Raw genomic sequence first — 21,866 nt, forward strand, 5'->3', positions numbered from 1 at the left:
TCCAAGAATTAATATCAAAGAGTTCATTACTGGATTATTAAAGCGATATATGTCTTATTTATTTTAAGAAAGAAATTCTAGTGTATAGTACTTATTTTTTAACATGTCAATAAAAGTTTTATTTCAAGGGAAACAAGCTCCTGAAGTTACTACCAGGTCTCCAAATCCCCTTTTAAACTATATGAAATGTATAAAATCCTTGAAAGTGTGACATCAGTCATATTTTTTGTAGGAATGTGATAACTCCCAAGTAATAGTATGTCTAGTCAATGGACAAGAACCTCCAGAATCATCCACTAAGCTTTTAAGTTTTCATCATAAAATCTAAAGGACCACAGGTTTTTAAAATACAAGGCTCATTCTTTTCATAATTACAAAGTAACATTTCGATAGCCTCTACTGACTTTGCCTCTTGACCACATCTTTTTTGATGCACTGTAAATTCAGCTTTCTTACTGAGCCAGCTTTTTCCTCCATTCATTTCTCCCCCCTCCTCTCCTCACCCTACTTCTGCTTCTTCAAAACAACTCAGACAAATCAAGACAGTACTCACTTATTCCCTGTCCTCTCCTTCTTTGTGTGTTTGTGTGTAAGTGTGCATATTAGAGTGTGCATGTGGGTTTATTTAAGTGTCGTGCCCACTATATTCTGTTCAGCGGAGACTGTTGCTAGGCTACAACAGGAAGTGTCCTGCATAGTAAATGTGTCCGAAGGGGGGTGAATGTGTAATTGTCTTGGCAAGGGCATGGATGTGCACACAAAGAAACAAAATACACACCTGCTGCTGAAGCATTGCATTGCTCTCCTTTTTTCTCACACACACACACACACACACACACACACTGACACCTTGAGTATCACAGTATTCACAAGCAGTTTGCACTGAGGCTTTGGTTTGCAGTTTAGTCTCTCTGAGGCTGCAAGCTAGGAACGATGAGGAGATGCTTCTCTCTGCAGCCTGCGGTGATAATAAATGTGTGGCTTTGTCAACATTTGGCTTAAAAAATAAACTTGCACAATGATATCTGACATTAAGATGGATTTTGTATCACTACATAAGCAGTGTTATAATGAATGGGTACCTGAATCTAAGCAGGATACAGTAATACTCAACAAAATGTCAATCACAGTGCCACTTAGTCTGTGGGAATTTGGGAAACTGTCATATTTGAACTATTTTTAGTGCATTATTCTCCTGAAGGATAAATTATTACCCAGCCAATAGTTCAGCCTGAGTTCAGGAGATCTGCTTATGTCTTATGTAAAAATGCAATAAACCTTATGTGTTTTGCTAGAAAGACAGATTATAAAGGTAAAGCAGTTTTTATGGGCTCGGGCTTAGATAGGAACACTAAATTTTACTGAGCATGTTTTGGTCGGACGTACAAGAATAGGAGCTTGCTTTCTCTTAACAGAAACATGGATTTATTGTCTGTAATATCTCACACAAAGACTCTAAACCCACAACAGCAACTCTAAGACAAAAAGAGAAGAAATTCAATCAATTTTGCCATTGCTAAGACAGCTAGCTGCTCACATTCTGCACTGTTGTTTGGAGTTGACATTTGCGGTTTGGTTAATATGATCAAACTAGGTTTATTTATTTATCTATCAAACTAGAGCCTTGCATAGAAAAACATTTTCTTCATCAGCAAAGTTGGATGGTTTCATCATATAGAGAGCTGTACTTGGTTAAAGGGTTTTTAACCTTCAGTCTTTTTTTTTTTTTTTTTTTTTTTTTGCCTATGCACTGGTTTGAGGAAATCGACCTGCAAGGACGATGCCAAGTAATAACACTTCCATGATATAGCAACCCGTAGGCTGATTGGAGAACAGTTTATTATCAGTTTTCTGTCCCCATCACAGCATGGTCATCCAAGCGGAACAAATGCAGCCAGTTTGGTCTGTTATCACTCAAACACACCTGGCCTAGTGGCATCACAGCTTCCTTATGGATGTGTGTGTATGTGTGTGTGGGTAACAGATATGCTTTTTGGTCAAAATACCCCCAGTGGATTTAAAAAAAACAAAACAAAAAACAGGTGATGGTTTGATTATTTGAGGGTACTTTTGTGTAATTTGACAGAACGGTGATGCACAGCATTCTGAGTATAATTACTGTTCAGATATAACAGATAAAAGCATTTGTATGCCAAAGCACACAGTTTGTGTGTTTGTTTTGCTTTGCGTAGACAGTCAGGCTCATGTCAGCACACAGGGATTTGCAGAAATCTTTCCATGCATTAGCAGCAGCAAACTGAAAGGGTTGCATCGGGTCTTCTGTTCGTGTCATATTTACCCATCGAGGTCAAAACTGAACACTGTTTCGTTGGCATTAGAGTGCAGTTCAGTCATGTTCATGTAGGACCAGCATTTCACAGGCCATTGGACTGCGCTTTGAGGCATGAGAGTGACAGAGATGGAAAATAAAAGGGACAGGGAGGGAAAATTAGGCGAGACAATCTGAGAATTAATGAAAAGGCATAAAGAGGAGATTGTGAGAAGTTAAGAGGGTTTAGATAATGAGCAAGAGAATCAGAGGGATATGAGAGGTAGGCAGAGGGAGAAACTGCAGATCTAGGTCAGAGAGGCAAAGCAGTCAACAAACGAGTGGAGGAAGGGATGAACAAGCCTGTGAGACTCAATGGTGCTCAGTCTGAATGGGATGGATCAGAGAGTGAGTGGGCCATCCCTTTGAGAGACAGAAAGAGAGGATGACAGCATACTGTGTGAAATCCGTTGCATTATTTATTATTATAAGGGCTGCAGCTATTTTCATTTTTTATTAAAGGAATTGTATAAATAAATGCATGACAATATATGTATGATGAAGTTGAACTGTCTCTTAAATGTGTCACTCTAACGTGTTTCAGAGTTGTTTTTACAATTTTTCATGTTTTATGACTAACAACCAAAACTGAAATTAAATTACAGTCATTATGGGATATGGTTTATAATCATGGATTGTGACACTGTGTTTTGGGAATGTGAGCAAACACACCTATTGCACATTTAGATGCATGTGCACAACAAATCAAGTCAGCTGACAGGTCACATAAAATATCCACGTTTTCTCCAGAGAGGTGATGATAACAGCATTTATCTTGTGCACACTCCACAGCAGCTTCATGGAATTTCATTTGTCTTTAAGACTAAGATTATTTACAGGGTTTTTGCAGTTATTAGATCTGCAGCTTTGCACAATCAAGAAAAGGTGACAGAAGAAAACACATCCATGTTGGTGGCCTGTTGTTTACTGACTTTTGCTTTGGAGATCAGGGAGATAAAAGAAAAAAATCTGCTTGGTAAGGATTAGGATAAAGCTAATGGTTTGGCCAAGGTGTCTTTACAAATCAGCAGTTTGTAACGTGAGGAATGGCAACTGTCTCAAATAATGTCTGGCTAAAGAAACAATGAATGCACTGAGGGCTTTAGTAGTTATCATTGTATCAGTTTTCCTCATGAGTTGTTTTATGTGTTATTGTTGGAGGCATTATCCCTTTAACTGCTCTAGCAAAAACTATTTCAATCCAACCCTGTCTCATCTTGGAGTTTGCAAATAGATGAAAAGGGAGAGGACAAAGACAGAGCAGAAGATAAAGATAAGCAGACTGTGCTAATTCCTTTCCGATGCTCCTTTCAAACTTGGTCATTTAATAAGGCTGGATGATATTACTGCTCCGAGAGGAATGATAAGGGGAGATGGAGGGAGGGAGGTTGTCAGGTGGCTCAGAGTAATGAATCTTTATCCAGCTCTGATGATATCCATGTCTAATGTCTGTTTGACACATTTACTGTCTTGCTCTCTTTGTCACCCCCTGACTCTTTCAGTCATTCTCTTCTTCCATCTGCATCTCTTTGTGTGGGTGTTTGCAAGACTTCTTCTGTCTGTGTGAGTAATAGAAAAAACAGGAAGATTTTTTTTTTATTTTGTGTGTGTGAGAGTTTCTGGTTTGCAAGTGGCTGTAATTCTTTTGTTAGTTTTTAACAAAGCCAGTCCTTGTGCTTGTGGAATTGGGGCAGTCTGATCCTAATGAGAAATCCCTGCTCAATCTTTCCAGCTCTTTTACTCTCACAGAATCAAGGCTATGGTGTGTATGTGTGTGTGTGAGAAAGGAAAAGACAGGCTGATTGCAGCGTTCAACCAGCCAGCAGTGCTTAGTTTGCGTTGTGAAGTGCAGAATTACCATATTAAAGCCCGGACTTTCTTTTAGCTTTAAATCAGCAAGTTTAAATGTTGAGCTGTTTAATGACTTGTGGCATTAAAGTCATTTAAAGGCCCGTCATGATTCTGAAATGTATGTAGATAATTATTTATAATACAAATATCTAATATTCCTTGTCCATTTTTATACCACTTCTATATAATATGCCTACTAATGTTTTAAGAACTTAGATAAATTTGAAAAAAAGTAGAAGTAAAAGAAAATTATGCAGTATGTTTGTTTGTCTTTTAGGCAGAAAATATGCCATGATTTCAGCAGGAAACAGGCATATAATAAGCTGACAAGCTCAGAGGATGGACAAAAATGGGAAAATGACATTTTTATCAACTTTATGTGGCTGTTTCTAAACAGATAATTATGATTTTGTAAGCATGATTACAATGATCTAAAATAATTACCTACTTGCCCTACTTTGTTTTCCCTTTTTCAAATTGCTTTCTTTTATTGAAACATGCTATGGTCACTTTTTGTACAGTTACAAAGTGAAAAGTGAATGAGGTACTTGTTATTGTTGTTAATATGTGGTCAAAATGAACCCATAAAATCAGCATTTGACAGTCAATGATTTGCAAGTCAACCTCTTGTTCCAAACATCTTGAGGACTGATGCTTAATAAAGATGTATGTATATCCTCATGCTGACCACCAGCCAATTTGACTACACTTCCTTTGTAACTCCCCTGCTAATAATTATGTACAGTAAAAAAAAAAAATAGTCACAAGCTATTCATCAGGTAAATTGAGTTTTGGCAACCTTGTAGGTGCTATTGATCTGTTAAAACGACAGGAAAATACAATATGAAGTGGCAAGAATGACTAATGGCCAATGGCAGGGTGCAGGGACCTGCCCTGCATGCTATCAATCCAGCAAACCAACTCCAAATAAAAGAAGCAACTAACTTTTGGTCATAATTTAGCTCCTGCTCTTGCCATGGCATTCCAGCCTGTTTATTAGTTGTAGCACATGTTATCAGAACCACCCATCCATTAAAGCCCTAAGGAGGTGCTGTAGAGCCAGACCCTTAATGCCATCTGGTTTATAACAATTCCAGAAGGAAAACAGTCTTACCCTTGTTTGGTGTGTGTTTTGGCCTATGTGTGTATGGATTTGTTTGTTTGTATCACTGCTGCTAAGCTGTTCTGATCAGACTATAACATGCTAATCAGTTGAGTTGAGACAGGTGGAAGTAATAGCCGTCAGTGGTGTTAGCGTCTCTATCCCTGTTAGCTTCATTAGTTAATCACAGCTACAGATGCTCTGTTGCAAATGAACTACTTAGGCTTTCCAATTGCCCTCCAGCTTCCAATATCCTGGTTCCTTGCCCCTAAGATTCCCCAGGCATTTGCCTAGCCTTGATATTACACAATTGTTGGGTTTGTGAATCTGTCTTCTTTTTTTTTTTTTTTCCTCTTGTGAGATGTCTCAGATGTGGTTAAATTTCTTTCTGGTGATATTCATGAGTCTTGAACAGCACTTAATTGCCACTTTCTTGCTTGAGACCTGTTCACATGAGTTCAGAGCAGGTTAACATTTCACAAAAAGATAGAAATGTTTAAACGTTTATCATTGGAGACATGCTACATTTTCATCTTACAGATATGAGCAATAAAGGTTAATTCGTTTACTAAATCTACTGGTGTGAAAAACAACTGATAATCATACTCCAATTACATCTGAATATGTGTTTACTCTTCTATTGCATACAGATGAGGAAAAGATAAATACATGTCTGAGCTATGAATTACTAAGGGTAGTCACAATATACATGTACTGTATTAATTTGGACAGAATTTATGTTAAAATATATATTATTAAGTAAACTTAAATGCAAAATATGTAAAATTTAGAAGATACTACCTTACATTTGGACAAGATTCAGATCACTGAGTAAAAATTTGACATAGTTGAGTGTGATATCTAAAATTAAAAATGTGCAAATATATTTTTTTCTATTGAAAACTTGTTCACTCACATTTCTCCCCTCTTCTGTCTTTCCTACCGCTCTTCTCTGTCTATTTGTCTTCTCATCCTCTATCTGTCCTTCTCCTTTCCTCCGTTCACCAGGGTCGCCATGTTAAGACGGGGCAGCTGGCAGCCATCAAGGTCATGGATGTCACCGGGGTGAGACACACACACACTCACACATACATGAACGCTGAAACACACGCACACACACCCACATACCCATGCACAGAAAATCATCTCCAGCGATTATACGGCTGTCAACCATGTCATCTAATTATGAGCTATGAGTCAGTGCTCATGTGTGTGTGTGTGTCTCTTTGTGTGAGCATGCGCGTGCACGTGATGCGGAGGAGAGGAAATGAGGACAGGCCTATTGCCATGGTAATATTAGCTGGAGGTATTAGGACAGCAGTGTGGTCCCAGGCGTGTCTGTAAAGCAGGAGGGAATCTCAGCTATATTTAGAGATCCTCTCACCTTACGCCTCTCTGTCGGCACTCAGCTGCCAGCAAAAGAATGAAGGAATGCAGCAAATAAGCAACATGGGATCTTATGAATGAATCAGTCAATAGGAGCATGAATGAATGGATAAGGAACTGGACACATGCAGGGTGTGACAATTATGAAGAGTAGTGAATGCACAATTTATAATAAGTTCATATAAAAATGAATTAACGAATAGATTGAACTGTATGAATGCAAATAAATCTGCTTGAATACAATAAGAATGGATGACTATTAATTAAGAATGAGAATTAAATGAAGGGTAAACACAAAAATTAAGAAGTTAATGAGATGCAACTGCAAAAAATAACAAAAACAAAGCTCGCTAAAACAAATTAACCCTAAATTTAATTAATCATGGCTCAGTTCTCTGACATTTTACATTATGAATAAGTGACTTCACATTTGCCATCATAACAACTTATTTAAGTTATAACAAGTTATTTTTATTTTTGGGCTTTGTAGCAGGAACCCCCCCTAATGAATCAAATTAAAAAGTAATGCTATTACTGTGGATAATTTAGGGCCCAGCTGTGTGCTTTGCAACACTCATTTTTCCAAATTTAAATGGATTCAAAATGCAAATCCATGAAGAACTTGATTGCTTTGGTTCTATAAGCATCTCATTAAGGGGTGTGTAAAGGCTCAGAAGTGGAGGTCCTGCTCTAAAGCCTGTTGATATGTCTGTTGTTTGTTTCAGGATGAAGAAGAGGAGATTAAAGCAGAAATTAACATGTTAAAGAAGTACAGCCACCACCGGAACATCGCCACCTACTATGGAGCTTTCATCAAGAAAAACCCTCCTGGCATGGATGACCAGCTTTGGGTATGCATTGCTTGTGTGTATGTGTGTGTATGTGTTTATTCATGCCTTTTTTTTCACTTTTTTATATTTGTGTATTCACAAAAGATGCAGATAGTCTATGCATCTTCCTGCTGCTTATTTCACTGTTACATCACTACATGAAAAGCAAGAGTAAAGTGCACTGATGCACAACTGTAGGTTTTCATTCACTTGGAGATATGTGTATTTGTGGGCAAAAGATATAAAAAGTGTGAATCGGCGTGTTGCTGACTCGCCGCTGCAATAAATCATGTGTTAACAAGAACTAAACGCACTCTCTTCTCAGATGTTGTTACATTCATCACACAACAATGGGATGACACACGCACATGCACAAAACAGTCAAATTTACTGCCTGCATAATTCTCTCTGACTCTTTTTTTTCCTTCAGTGTGTTCGAGTGCACAACTGTCTTAGAAATGGTTTTATTTCTGATTGTGACTTTTTGTATTTGTGCATGTATTGTGGGAGCATTTTGTGTTTGCGTGTCATAGTACACGTTCACAGCCTGGATGAGAGGAGTTTGGCTTCTTCTTGCCAACTGCTTCTCTCCCTCTAATCTAAAGGGGTTGATTAGTTGGACTTGAAGCAGAGCCAGAACTGACCAGCTGAACTTTTGTCCACCAGTCTCTATGGATGAAATGCTAAAATGAGAGGGAAAAGAGGGTGTGTGTTCATTATCCTCCTTGGAATTGCTCCCCCTCCACCACCACAAAGATCTTTGAATCCTCTAATGTGCCTGGATGAGTGAGGATACGGGAGGGCTGTAGGGGAAAAGGTGTTAAATTTTGGCATTATTTAAGTTGCCATTAAACCAAGGATTTTCCATTTCCGCTCCTCTTTCCTTGTGTTTCTTCCTGTCTCTCACATTCGCATTTTGAGGGGTTTAAATTGCAAATGAGGGAAAGAAGAGACTTATTTGCATAATGAAAAGCATCCATTATGTTTGGGGCAAGACAGACTTGTTTCAATCATTTGATCTCATTACTTCATTGAGAGCGTTTATGCCAGTTGTTTCTGTAATTTCTGTGGAGTGTGTAGAAAATTGTTCTGTAGATGAGCTGTGGATGAAGAGTTACCTCCATCATACTGACTGTAAAAGCCTGTATAGGCATAACTATGATCTGAAGTTGCTTCAGTTGGTCAGGTATAGGCGTAGCAACATTGTGTGCACCAAAGATTTGGTCAGCTGGGTATTTTACTAAACTCAATGACCAGGTCAGTGTTGTTTTTTTCTTCCCTAATGCCACATATTCCAAGATGATGATGCCATGAGGGAGTTTTAATGGCTAAGAATCTCATGGAAATCCTGGAGAGGACTATACGCAGCCAGCTGATTCTTCCGTCATCAGTAGAAGATCTTAAAATATTAATGTGGACACAAATAAATGTAGTGATATTACATAAACTTTGCCAGTCAGTGTGCAGTATTTTTCATTATGGTTACTTTTTTTTTCCTTCGGTCATGTTGAAATTTTTTCTTTTCTTTCTTTTTTTTTACCTGTATCTGGACAAAGCATTTAAATGAAATCAACTTAGAAATGTTTTTATTTTGTTCTTAAATGAGGCTGAATGGATCCTTGCATTCATCTTCTAGCTATATCAACTTTTTCCTGTAACATGTAGCAGGAGACAGAGATGTAGCTGGGAGAGAGGCAGATTACAAACTGGGCAGGTCAGCCATCCATCACGTACTAACACGAAGCAAAGCACACCACTGGAAAAAAAAAACCCCCATTAAACTCAGTAAAAAAAAAAGACTAAAGCTTACAAGATGGTTCAAACATAAAACTGTTTTTACTGGGAAATGACAGCACTAATCCCTGCAGCCCTGTGCTACCCATCAAGCCACTTACTGTTCTCTTAAGGGAGCTGATAATTAAGCAGCAACTTTCTTATTTCAGTTGTTTTTGACAGTTTTTAAGACAGAAAAGCTTATGACATTTTCAGAGTTCAGTTATTGCCAATTATGCGGAAACAGCTGAGAAAAAAATGTAGCTGCCAAAAACATGCCAATTCAAACTCATCTTTATTATCTTGGTCTTGTCACTAGAATTACCTGTTTATGTACTAAAGGGTTTGAGTACATTGCTAAGTGGGAAAAGACAGAAGTCTTTTTTTGTTATTATATTTGTTCTTGGAATCGTACACATAAATAAACTAGATGTTATTTAATAGTTTTACATCACGTGAAGTTTTTTTTTTTTTTTTTACAAAAGTTTCTGGCTTTTCTGAAGCAGATTGTTTCCTTTTGCAAAACTATTAATAATCAGCCCTGTTTGTGTGTATGTGTGCAGCTTGTGATGGAGTTCTGTGGAGCTGGTTCAGTGACAGACTTGATCAAAAACACCAAGGGCAACTCTCTGAAGGAGGAGTGGACGGCTTACATCTGCAGAGAGATTCTCAGGGTAAGTTGCAAGTAGCTTAAAGTTACATTAAATCAAGGGAGGATTGTATGATTAGAAAATCCAATCATAGTTAAAGCATCAGCAAACAAAAATCTGAACATAAAATGTGGAAATGACTCAGTTTCTGCAGGCCAACCAGGGAGACAGATTAAATAGGTTTAGTGTTTCACTTTTTGAAACAATAATTTTCTTTCTGGATGGAAATGCTGGCGAGTGGATCATCCACCTTCTTTATCCCTTTTGCAGAAAAGAGAAATAATTAATGTTTACTCTGCTTGAATGAAGCAAAGTAAACATACATCTTTTAAAGGTATAGGTAGAAAATAAGATTAAATATGTCTTAAATGCATTTCAGACATATTTCTAATATTTTAGTAATAAAGAAAATCTCTTCAAACTATGCTTCAAAAACAATTTTGTACTGCCATGTTTTGGTTCCAGGTTTTTATGTTTATTTTTTTATGGGTACAGCCTATAACACTGACACAAACCTGTTCTTCGATAACCATCATGACTCACCTGTCTTCCAAATTTTAAGGCCATTTCTTGGGAAATGAAATTCACTCCCACACCCAGTCTCAGTTATCTGATATGGTAAGTTATGTGTGCTGAGGGCAACGGCCTCAAACAGAGCACAGCAATATCTCAACAACTTGTCAGTGGCTTAATCTCAATCTGTTTTTTTTTTCTTTTGTTTTTTGTTTTTGCTGTTTTTCTTTCTGCAGCCTCTGTGTCTGAACCACTTATAATTTAATCCTCTCTTCATGTTGTTTTCTGCATCTCTGCCTTTCCAGTTGCCTCATATTTCTCTGTATTCTAGCTTTGATTCCAATTAGTTTACTGTCAGTAAAGAGCCTCACTTAAAATTCTAAATACTGAAAACATGCATATTTAACTAATTATTAACTAATGAAAATCTGCATATTTTGTGGATTAATGACACCAAATTTTGCACACGTGTATTTACTACAGTATGAACGCAGACTACATGCACAGTGCCACATTTTCTTAACATTTATTTTCTCCAGTCAGCCAGTCACTGGGAGGCTAGAGGTCGAGATCATCTTCACATTGCCAACACTTTAGCAGCTAGTCCTTTAGAACATTCACGTTTGGAAATGAGCTTTTTTTTGTCTTTCTTCTTGAATAATAAGTGCAGCTCGGCCCATTGCTGGGGTGGCTTTTCCTTCATGGCATGGCTCTGTCTGTGTCTGCAGGGTCTGACTCATCTCCATCAGCACAAGGTCATCCACAGAGACATCAAGGGACAGAACGTCCTGCTGACGGAGAACGCTGAGGTCAAACTAGGTCAGTCTGTCATCTAACCTCACTTGACAAAATGGCCTCAGGATTGGGAGGACAGTAGAAGCTATAAGGTTTCTGGGGGCTCAGAAGTGTGTGTGCATGTATGTGTGTGTTTGTGCATGGCTTTTCCCTCTTCTTTTATGCAGAACAGCCTACTCATCCTTTTGCAACTCAGCCTCTATTCACACTGCAGACTGCTGAAGAAGGGACTGTCTTTAAGCCCAATAAAGAAAGGATTATGTAGAGTGTTTGTGTGTGTGTGTGCGTGTGTGTGTGTGTGTGTGTGTGTTTGTGTGTGTGTGTGTGTGTGTGTGTGTGTGTGTGTGTGTGTGTGGGTTATTGTAAACTGGGCAAAGTATTGCAGGTTAGATAATTGAATTCTATTAAGAGCCTCTTCTGGATTTTCATCAAGCCGATTGGTTTTGTCTGTGTGCTTGCATTGTAGTGGACTTCGGGGTTTCAGCGCAGTTGGACAGAACAGTGGGAAGGAGGAACACATTCATTGGGACCCCGTACTGGATGGCTCCAGAGGTTATCGCTTGTGACGAAAACCCTGATGCCACATATGACTTCAAGGTGATTTTTCTTCTTCTTCTTCTTCTTCTTATTTTTATTATTATTTTTTTCTCTTTGTATGTTTCTCTAAAAATGCGCACGTCTCACTCTTTTTTTTCTTTTTTTTTTAAATAATTTAATTAAATAATTTAATTTTAATATTCATGCTTCCTTCATTACAGAGTGATTTGTGGTCACTTGGAATTACTGCAATAGAGATGGCTGAAGGAGCTCCACGTATGTACATAGTCGATATCCCACACCTCTGTTACACATCCTACTGCATCATAATGTTAATAATGGCAAAGATGTAAATGTGAAATCGATCATAATGCTGGGCTGCTGCCTGGTTCATTAAAGTGCACACAGTTGTCATCAGTGGTGAATGGACTGGTACACGTTTTGGTGCCATCGAGTTACAACTTATAATGAAAGACTGTGATCACAGTAATCATGGAGATTTTTCATAGTGAAAACCGGATGGACTCTGTAAACACATTCATTAGAATGCTAAGTCTGTTAAACAGCAGACACCAACTGATAAAACTGAACATGAGCAAATGAAACCAAATTATATTTGAATACACGTGGAAGTGTCTGTTCAGAGATGGATAATAATCACTAGTGTGTGTTAAATTAAATGGTTATTATCAGTATTGACAACACATGTGCATGATGTGGCCAACTTTGAGATGCTAACACTTGCTTGATTCTTTAGCCCTGTGTGACATGCATCCAATGAGAGCCCTCTTCCTTATTCCACGCAACCCAGCCCCCAGACTCAAGTCAAAGAAGTGGTGAGTATTTACAAAGATAGTTAAACTCCATATTTGCTGATAATTCAGAACAAGACAAAGCAGCTACTGTTCTTACAGGAAGTTTTTTCTGGTGCATGTGTATCTGCTTTCAGGTCAAAGAAATTCCAGTCTTTCATAGAAAGCTGCTTGGTGAAAAGCCACAGCTATAGACCCAGCACAGAGCAGCTCCTCAAACATCCATTCATCAGAGAGCTGCCTAACGAGAGGCAAGTCCGCATCCAGCTAAAGGACCACATCGACCGCACCAAGAAGAAGAGAGGAGAGAAGGGTAAGGCAGAACTTGTGTTGTAGACATGGGCAGCTGTGGAATTTAACTGATGTGTACACAGACTTTGGCTAATGTGGCAGGTGGAGCAACAGTTTTATTATATAGTTCCGCTTGACATATGGTGACGGGCAGGAGCTGGTTGACATTTAGAGGAGAATTATGTTTTCTAGCAGATGCAACTTCTGCTTTGACTAATTGGAAGAAAGCACAGTTTAGGGCACACAGTGCATATACAGATTACAAGGAAGGTGAATACATCACTGTGCAACAGATCTGTGGTACTTCTCAGTAACACATGGTTTCTAAGTTGATGGGAAGTGCCTTAAGTTCTCAAACAAAAGACACAGTTAGAAGGCCTGTCATCACTAGAAACCAAACTGTGAGTTCCTACTAGTACTGTTTGTCTTGTTGGAACTCAGCAGAATGATTGTCTCAGTATTGGATCTACAGCTTGCGTGCACCTGCATGTCTACAAGGTGACTGCACATGGTAAAAGAAATTAGCATTGAATTACAGGTAGCTCCTTCTTGTTGTGCAATTCTATCTCTGAAAAAACTAGACAAGTGTATGGGAAATGGCCTAGAGCTTCTTACTGAAAATCTATTAGTCTTAGAGACAGCTCAGACTTGTATGGAACATAACTAAGATTAACAATCCTCTGCTCAAAAATACAAGGTTCAGTTTTAATTAAGATCATGAAAAGAAGTCTGATGAATAGTGGGGGGAACTTTCATTGGTTACATAAATAAACAGATGGGGCCCATCATGTTTGGCATAAAGCTGCCCAGAACTAACAGATAATGTGTTAAATTAAACACAGTGAAGTACAAAAATAAGAGAAGGATGAATGCATGCTTGGATGAGTCATCAAAAACCTAAAATTGAATATCAGTAATAAAAGAACAGGAGAATTTGTTCATTTTATGACTGAGCTGCTTTCTCACACAGAATATGTACTTACTGCATTAAAGAAGTCCCATTGTGGGAGTTAGATATTCAGATATGCACACAAACACATTTTCTCACACACATGCTGTCACAGTCATTGTCATCAGTGAGGCGGTAATCAGAACTGACAGACTTCCATTAAACGCCACCATGACACAAATGCACACTGGTGAGTGATAGACTGACGCTTGGCATGCAGAACAGCACATGCAAGGACTGCATTAATCGCTTCCAGAAACAACATCCTGCAGGGCCGACTTGGTGGTAATCTATAGAAATGTCCTGCTACTGTAGAGACAGGGATTTTCTCCAGCTGACGCCTTGATATTCAGAGGAAAGGTCTGTGTGGATGCGTCTCAGGAAGAGCTGGGCTACTTTCACCACCATTATGCTGTAAGCCCTGTTGGAGTGAAAGAGCTCTTGAGCTAATGTTCTCCACCTCGCTACACACAGTAAAATTACAATTTATACTCTTATTCAAAGCGGCTAAAAGAGAATGCCTTGAAGGAATGAGAATTCGGGAATGCCAAAGTCCTGAGCTCTTTGGTAATGAACAGAGGTAGTTCAAGTGAAACATTCAGAAATGGAATGGCTTTGCTCTCCGCCTGTTATTACCTTACCTACTTGTGTTTTTTTCTTATTTCTCCATTCTATTCCCGTTCTTCCTCTCTCTCCCTAAAAGATGAGACAGAATATGAGTACAGTGGCAGTGAAGAGGAGGATGACGGAAGAGATATGGGTGAACCAAGGTCAGTCTCTTCACAAATGTACAAAAATAAACCTCCATCTGTACAACTTTATATCCCGCACATGTTCAGCATCCCTCTGACTGACACAAAATGACGCTACTTCCCAGCTCCATCATCAATATCGCTGGCGAGTCGACCCTGAGGCGAGACTTCTTGCGCCTCCAGCTGGCCAATAAGGAGCGTTCCGAAGCACAGCGGCGACAACAGCTGGAACTGCAGCAAAATGAGGAGCACAAGCGCTTACTGTTGGCCGAGAGACAGAAACGCATCGAGGAGCAGAAGGAACAAAGGAGGCGGTTGGAAGAGGTAAGAGTCCAAGAAGAGATGAGAGTCCAACTTGAATGCTTCTGTCTGCTCTTTTAATGTAATCTCCCAATCATTCTCTAATTAAATGGCTGGTAATAAACTCAAGGCGCAACATGTGTTGAAATCCACATGACAACAAAACTGACTCCAGTTTTCACTGTTTACACTAAAGAAACAGTAAAGGTTTGCCATTTCAGTTGAAGAGAAATTGAGTGTGCGGCATTGAGGCACACACACGCTCACGTCCTTTTTCCCTCGTGCCCCTCTCTTAGTTCCAAAGAGCAGGCTTACAGAAGGAAATCCTTAGTCTATAATCTGTGTGCTCTCTGCGGGTTTCCACCAGGGTTTGCCTCCCAATGCACGGCTAAGCACCATGACTTGACTCAACTAACATGACCTCACCACTCAGAGCCAAGTGTATGCCTCTGAGTGAATGTGTGAGCGCCAGTGCACACACTGGTAGCAGTGGGAATTCAGCTCCTGTGTGGAAGCACTGCAACATTTGTTCTGAAAGGAAGATGTAGAAAGTGTGACTTTAGAAGATGTGAGATATCAAAAAGGGACAAAAACAGATGACATACATGTGCATTTAGGAATTCTTAACCCTTTTTTTCTTTTTTAGAAACAGGCAATTCATCATGTGCTGATGCTTAGTTTACATGTGCTCGTGTTCTTCTGTCAACAGCAGCAGCAGCGGGAGCGGGAGGTGCGGAAACAGCATGAACGTGAGCAGAGGAGACGCTATGAGGAAATGGAGCAGCTCCGTAGAGAGGAAGAGAGGAGGCATGCAGAGCGAGAACAGGTTCACACTTTTAACTTTATATTCATGATCCATATATTCATTATACTATGATGATAACTCTAGTCTGAAATTTCTCATTTCACCTCAACATCCCTTTTTTATTTTGTTTTTCTTTCCTGACGTCTTGGTCTGTCTTCCTGAGACACTTTATGTTGAATATTATTTGATAAGTGGAACATTTTTATTTAAGTTCTTGTATTTGACCTTTGTGGCGTTCTAGCTGTTTCAAGCGTGTGCACATGCATTTTAAAAAAAATTTCCAGCACCTGAAAGATGTGTTAAATTGCATTTTACATGGACTTGTGTATTCCAAAGGATCATCTTACTTTACATCAGATGTTATTGTGTTGCAAAGAAGCAAACTTATGCTCTGTGATGAAATTCAGCAGATGGTGAGAGAAAGGATGCGTCACCAGCTGTTACAGTGGAACTGTTAAGATCATCTTTCATCACATTCATACAAAGATAGATGAGAAAAAAATCTGATTGCAACAATCATAGTACACAAATACTTTACAGGAAGCTACTCTTTTAAAGAACTATTTGTGGTTTTCAAGTCACCATTAGAATGGCAACCTCCCACTAAAGATGTCAACTCTCCCTCAGTGTTGCATCAGGGGGCACACATCAAAACAGACTGGCTGAGAATAACTATGGAGGCTTGCGCAGATTCGGCCTTACTTTATCCGAAAGGCTAAAGCATTTAAGCAATGTAATTAAAATGTCAAAATCTGAGCACTCTCCAAGCTTTTGAAAAGCATTTTCAAGGCTTTACAAGCTCCCTTAGCAAGCCAATATGTGTGTCTGCTCTACTATTATGTCTAGATGGTTCATTTATTCATTTTTTAAATAATATTTAATGGTCTTGTTGGCTTCCAGTTGCACTTGTGATTTCTTAAAGCATGTCAATACTGTGGTCAGATGGATTTTCTTGTGTCTGTGGCTTTCTTAATCAGTTTTCATACAGAGATATTGCATAAAACTTTAATGAAAACTGTCATTTATTTTGTTGGTAAGTCTTTTTTCCTCTTCTAGCTCAAGTGTCTCTACTTTCTTGAAAATATGTATATTTCATATTTTCTGTTTATATTTTTACTTTATGCCAAAAATGCCACCAAAAGTTATCTACATTTTATTTGCCTTGTCATCTGTTGGTCTCACATCTTTATTCCTCTGTTCCTTCTCTCCCACATTTTCTTACTGCTTTATCCTCAAATTTCTCAAATAACTGTTTGAAGGCACTGTTTTCTCTTCATCTAGCCTTTTTTTATTTTCTTCTCATTCACAGCCTCCTCAAGAGATTATCTCTTCTATTTCTTTTCTGTCTCTTTCTTTTCAGCTTTTCTGTGTGTGGTTTTTTCCAGATTTCCAGACTTTCTCTCAAAGTTTTTCTCTCTCCTTGTTCTGACATGCTGCTCAGGAGTATATCCGTAGGCAGCTGGAAGAGGAACAGAGGCAGTTAGAGATTCTCCAGCAGCAGCTACTGCAAGAACAGGCATTATTACTGGTAACCAAAGCCCCCCCCCTTCAAGTGTTACTACTGCTCCTCATGTGTGCCGTGTGGTCCCCATCCTCACTGCATGCACCCGAGGGACGGTTGAACAGAAGGAATTGGCTGTGGGGAAATCTGCAGCTTGAGCCCCTCAGCTAGTTAACTGATTTGATGAAACATGTGAAGCTGATGCTGAATTTATTCAGATCCCTGATTGCATGTATGGTGTTATTAAGTTGGCTGAGTCTCAAAGGATTCCCCAGTGGGTGCAAATATACCACTCTAGCCTGCACAAATGGAGAAGAATAGGGCTTAGTTGTTCTCCACAGTGTTGATATCAGTACCCCAGTCTCAAATTATGCAACAGCTGTGCTTTATAACTTCTCCAACCACCACAGTATGTCTTATAGTTTTTAATCAGTTCTCCTTTCATCCGGTTTAAAGTTAGATATATGCTTAGAGCAATGAAGAGAGTTTTGCCAAGAAGAAGAAGAAAACCTCTGAGATCTAGCCAGCATAAACACCACAGGTCACAGCAAAGACTCCAAGGATAAAAACCTTGGCCTATATTGTGATGTCCTCTCTTCACTTTATTCTGCTGGTCTTCCAGCCTCCATCTCTCCCAGCACCAATCCACGTCTTGCCTATATCATTGTGCACCAAAGCTTTATGTTGGATTATCTGATCTCCCTTATTTGTTATTATTAACTGCAACTTGCGTGCCAATGATCCAAATGTGTAATTCTCATTATCAGTTTTTGTGTTTCTCCCCCACTGTTTATCAGTGCTGCCAATTGCATAATAATCACTTACCTGCTGCCATCCAAATCTTACTTTCTGCCTTTCCTCTTTTACCAACCCCCATTTTCATTTTTACTGCTCCACTTCGTAACTGTTCCTTCCTCTCATTCACTCACCGCCTGTCTTTCTCCAGGAGTACAAGCGGAAGCAGATTGAGGAGCAACGGCAGGCAGAGCGTCTACAGAGGCAGCTCCAGCAGGAGAGGGCCTACCTGGTGTCTCTACAACAGCAGCAGCAGGAGGGAAGGCAAGCAGAGAAGAAACAGCTTTACCACTACAAGGATGTCATTAATCCTAATGACAAGCCTGCCTGGGCTAAAGAAGTAAGTTCCAACATGCATGGGAGAATGCATGCAGACATGCATGCTCATTTGAATGTGAGGAAAAGTTGTCCTCTTAATATGAACATGTCCAAAAATGTTCTGAAAATAGAGCTTAAGTGGTCTTCATTTGTTGTGAATAATTGTGAATTATTCAGCAGGTCCTATTAGAAGCACCAGTCTCATGAAAAGAATAGTTGTGACACCTCACAATTTGACATTAATGACATATAAGAAAGTGTTGCTGTCTTATAATCGCATAGTGTGTGTTTGTTATACTGCTGACCCTCCTCTGACTCTGACTCCTAGGTCCAGAAGCAGCAGCATGCTCATGGTAACTCACCTTGCTCCCCCCTTCGACATCACCAGTCATTCAACCAGCCAGCTTCAGCCTTCAGCTCTCATGGCCAACCCAGATCTCAGCCCCCTAGGCAAACCCCATCCCATGGTGCCCAGTTGTGCCCCCCTTGCCTCCCTCAAATATGTATTTCATTAGATTCTGGGGAAAACTTAGACAAAAAGTTGAAGGAGGAGATTAGTCAGCAAATCAGAGAGTTTAGGAGGCAGAGCCAGAAGGGCCATAGCCCAGGGTCTGTTCAGGAGGACAATGAGGGCCCTAATAAGAGCAATAAAGAGCGTTCTTGTCGAGGGCCAGTCAGTCAGTCTGTTTCAGTTCCCAAACCTTATCCACCTGGGCCAAGTAATAAAAAAAATAAGCCCAGAGACAGACCTGTATCTGCCCCCAGTCAGGGCGTAATGTCTCCAGACCAACAGGTTCAGGCTCTTCAGCTTCATCCTCAGGCTTCAGGACAAGTCCAGACTTCCCAGTCCAGATTCAACCCTGTTTCCACTTCTGCAGTCAAAAGGGTTCGTTCCCAACCTCGCTGCAGGTCGCATTCACCCTGCTATAGAATAGATGTAGACGTAGAACCTGAATATCAAGGAGGGTGGCAGAACAATTTGAAGCCAGCTGTCAGTCAAGGGAACCTTACGGTGTCCTCTGACTGGGAGGTATTTGATCAAAGTGACCCTCTCTCCCAGTCCTTCCCTGTAAATGCCCTCCACTCAGCCCTATCCAGACAAAGGAACTCTTGTTCATCTCTCTCAAACAGTGGCAGTTTTCTCAAACTTCCTGATGACAGCAACTTCTCTAAGCCTCCTGATATGAACAGGGGCAGAGAGAGAGTCAGTCAGGGTGCAATTAGAGGTAGCTCCTCCATGTTGGATCTTAGTGCTTCTGCCCCTGCAGGCTCACTCAGATTTGGCTTGGCTGGCCTTAATCTAGTGCACGCTCGCTCCTCTGAACACTTGACCTGTCAAAATTCTCCAGTTCTTCAGCTGGGTGTTTCTCCTCGTACATCTCCACAAAACTCGCCCTCACTCTCCCCCTCATCCTCATCAACATGGTCCAGCAGTAATTTCTCCTTATTGTCCCCTGACAGCCCTTGGCTTCTCAATGATTGTTCTCCACCTTTCCATGCCACCCTCGTCCTACCCAACCAGTCCGTCATTCCCATCCTTATCTCACCTGACGTTACACCTCACTGTTCCCCAAGTGGCTCTCCCTTTGGATCCCAGACCCAGATTGTCATCAAATCTGTGGGAGCAGAGTGTTAAACTCTTCTCCAAAAGCAGAAAATAGAAAAGAACACGCATACACCCCCACATACACACACACACACACACACACACACACACTCAAACACACACATATGTACTTCTATGTTTATAATTAAAATAGTACAGTCCCTGGTTGCTACCACAAGAAAGGTTTTTTTTTAACAATCTTCTTTTGTGGCTTCAAATTCAAATGTCCTTGATGTTTATGATTGATGATAAAAAAAATGTACAATCAAATGTAGCCTCGTGCTTCAGAAATTCCCTCACTTTCAAGGACATCAAGCCATCAAAATGTAGAAGTAGAAGATGATACATAAACATACAAAATGTGCATAAAACATAACATATTTACTTTTGTCTTTTTAAACTGCATTGTTGTATTTACTTACCTATATTCCATTTTAATCCATTATTGTTTGTGTTGAAAATGTCCTCAACTGGGACTGAGATCCAGAGGAGGGGTGCCAGGTTTCAGAAGTAGTCTGAGATCAATTTAAAATGTAAATAGCTTAGTTCACTCGAACCCAGCACCAGTTCCCCAGATCCTTATCTTAGGCGTTATCACCTAGTGGCCCATAATACTCCATGGTGGACCCACTCCTGTACGTACTGTGTATGATGTCATCAGGGAAACCCACCATCCTGTATTGCTCTTAGGTCAGTGATCCACTTAATCTAACTCTAGTTTGGTGATGGGTGATGGCCAAGTGGTGGTGGGATGCTTTTATACAACAGATTCTTCAAAAGATTCTTTTGTTTTTTTGTTCTTTTTGTCCACAATTAACTTTTTTTCCTTAATACAGAAAAAACTTTTGGGTAAATAAAAAAAGATTCATGCAGTACTACCCAAAAGTTTTTTCTTCTCCAAAGGGCTTTACTAACAGTAATTTCTCAATTTCATATAGGTCAGTTAATGTTTTTCCGACCTTTGACTATACAATGCTTTCACAGATCAACCTCAACTACAACTGGAGCACTACTTCTCTCGAGCCTCCAAATGATTCTTTCCCATTAGTTCTTTGCGCATTGTGTGTCGACAGCTAATTCCTTCATCAGTAGTTGCATTTCATGTGAACAACTAACGGAAAGTTTGTGTGCTGCCATCACTTTCATAGGTCTGTAGACAATTTTTGGCAGGCACCTTACACTGATTTGAGCAATGACACAGTACTGCATAGTTTTTTTTTTTTGACCCAGGTCATAATGTTGAATAATCCTGCTAGATTATGAGCTTATGTGGATTTACAGAAAGCCTCCAAATGGGATAGATCTCACTGCACACGTAAAGTCAGCTGAAAAGGAAAATAAACCCTCTCAATGGATGTGATGATAAAAAAATCATCTGGTTCTAACCAGGTAATCAGACATTAGTGGTGATCTAAGAGGTGAATGTTGCTACCTATCAAAGTTGCATCTAGACAGCTACAAGACTTCCCTTTTTACAGACAAGAGCAAAGTGGAGATGTTTGGCTATGATGCACAGTGTCACATTTGGCAACAAAACAAACACAGCATAACACAAAAACCTCATACCACCCGCCAAGCATGGTGGTGGAGGGGTGATGATATGGGCTTGTTTAGCAGCCAGATCAGGGCACCTTAAAGTCATTGAATCAATCATGAACTCCTCTGTATATTAAAGTATTTGAGAATAAGTATTAAATTGAGTATAACAATGGAGCACGTATCCTTCTCCAGGTAATCTACAACAGAATGGCTAAAAAAGAAAAGAAAAGAAAAGCATTTAGGTGCTGCAATAGCCCAGTCAAAGTCCAGACTTTTACCTGATTGAAATGCTGGGGTGGGGCAATCAAAGAGCTGTGCATAACCAAATACTTGCAAACATCAATAAAGCTCGAACTGCACAAAAATGAAAAGTAAGCCTAAATTCTTCCATGATGATGTTAAAGATATTCCTGTAAATAGTGCTTGTAGAAA

The 21,866-nt window shown here is 39.7% G+C and overlaps 1 protein-coding gene and 1 long non-coding RNA gene across 15 annotated transcripts in view; one reads left to right on the top strand and one right to left on the bottom strand.

Annotated features, from left to right (window-relative positions):
* tnika (TRAF2 and NCK interacting kinase a) overlaps positions 1-21,866 on the top strand; it is a 57,919-nt gene that overhangs the window by 20,301 nt on the left and 15,752 nt on the right. For 5 of the 14 annotated variants that reach the window (XM_041972103.1, XM_041972104.1, XM_041972105.1 and 2 more), the window contains exons 3-16: positions 6,291-6,347; positions 7,394-7,519; positions 9,835-9,945; positions 11,163-11,253; positions 11,696-11,826; positions 11,988-12,042; positions 12,524-12,602; positions 12,716-12,891; positions 14,522-14,588; positions 14,696-14,894; positions 15,580-15,696; positions 17,117-17,203; positions 18,123-18,311; positions 18,618-19,175. In XM_041972103.1, the coding sequence (XP_041828037.1) occupies positions 6,291-6,347; positions 7,394-7,519; positions 9,835-9,945; positions 11,163-11,253; positions 11,696-11,826; positions 11,988-12,042; positions 12,524-12,602; positions 12,716-12,891; positions 14,522-14,588; positions 14,696-14,894; positions 15,580-15,696; positions 17,117-17,203; positions 18,123-18,311; positions 18,618-19,175 (2,043 nt within the window). The remainder of the gene's footprint in view (positions 1-6,290; positions 6,348-7,393; positions 7,520-9,834; positions 9,946-11,162; positions 11,254-11,695; positions 11,827-11,987; positions 12,043-12,523; positions 12,603-12,715; positions 12,892-14,521; positions 14,589-14,695; positions 14,895-15,579; positions 15,697-17,116; positions 17,204-18,122; positions 18,312-18,617; positions 19,176-21,866) is intronic. The other 9 variants (XM_041972109.1, XM_041972110.1, XM_041972112.1 and 6 more) reach the window with 3 other exon arrangements.
* LOC121631296 lies at positions 440-21,522 on the bottom strand. The gene is made up of 3 exons (XR_006008715.1): positions 21,447-21,522; positions 11,422-11,426; positions 440-451 (listed from the first exon to the last, which is right to left on the bottom strand). It is a non-coding gene; the product is annotated as an uncharacterized LOC121631296 (long non-coding RNA).

This window comes from Melanotaenia boesemani, chromosome 20, assembly GCF_017639745.1.
Source record: "Melanotaenia boesemani isolate fMelBoe1 chromosome 20, fMelBoe1.pri, whole genome shotgun sequence".
In the NCBI taxonomy this organism is placed as follows: Eukaryota; Metazoa; Chordata; class Actinopteri; order Atheriniformes; family Melanotaeniidae; genus Melanotaenia; species Melanotaenia boesemani.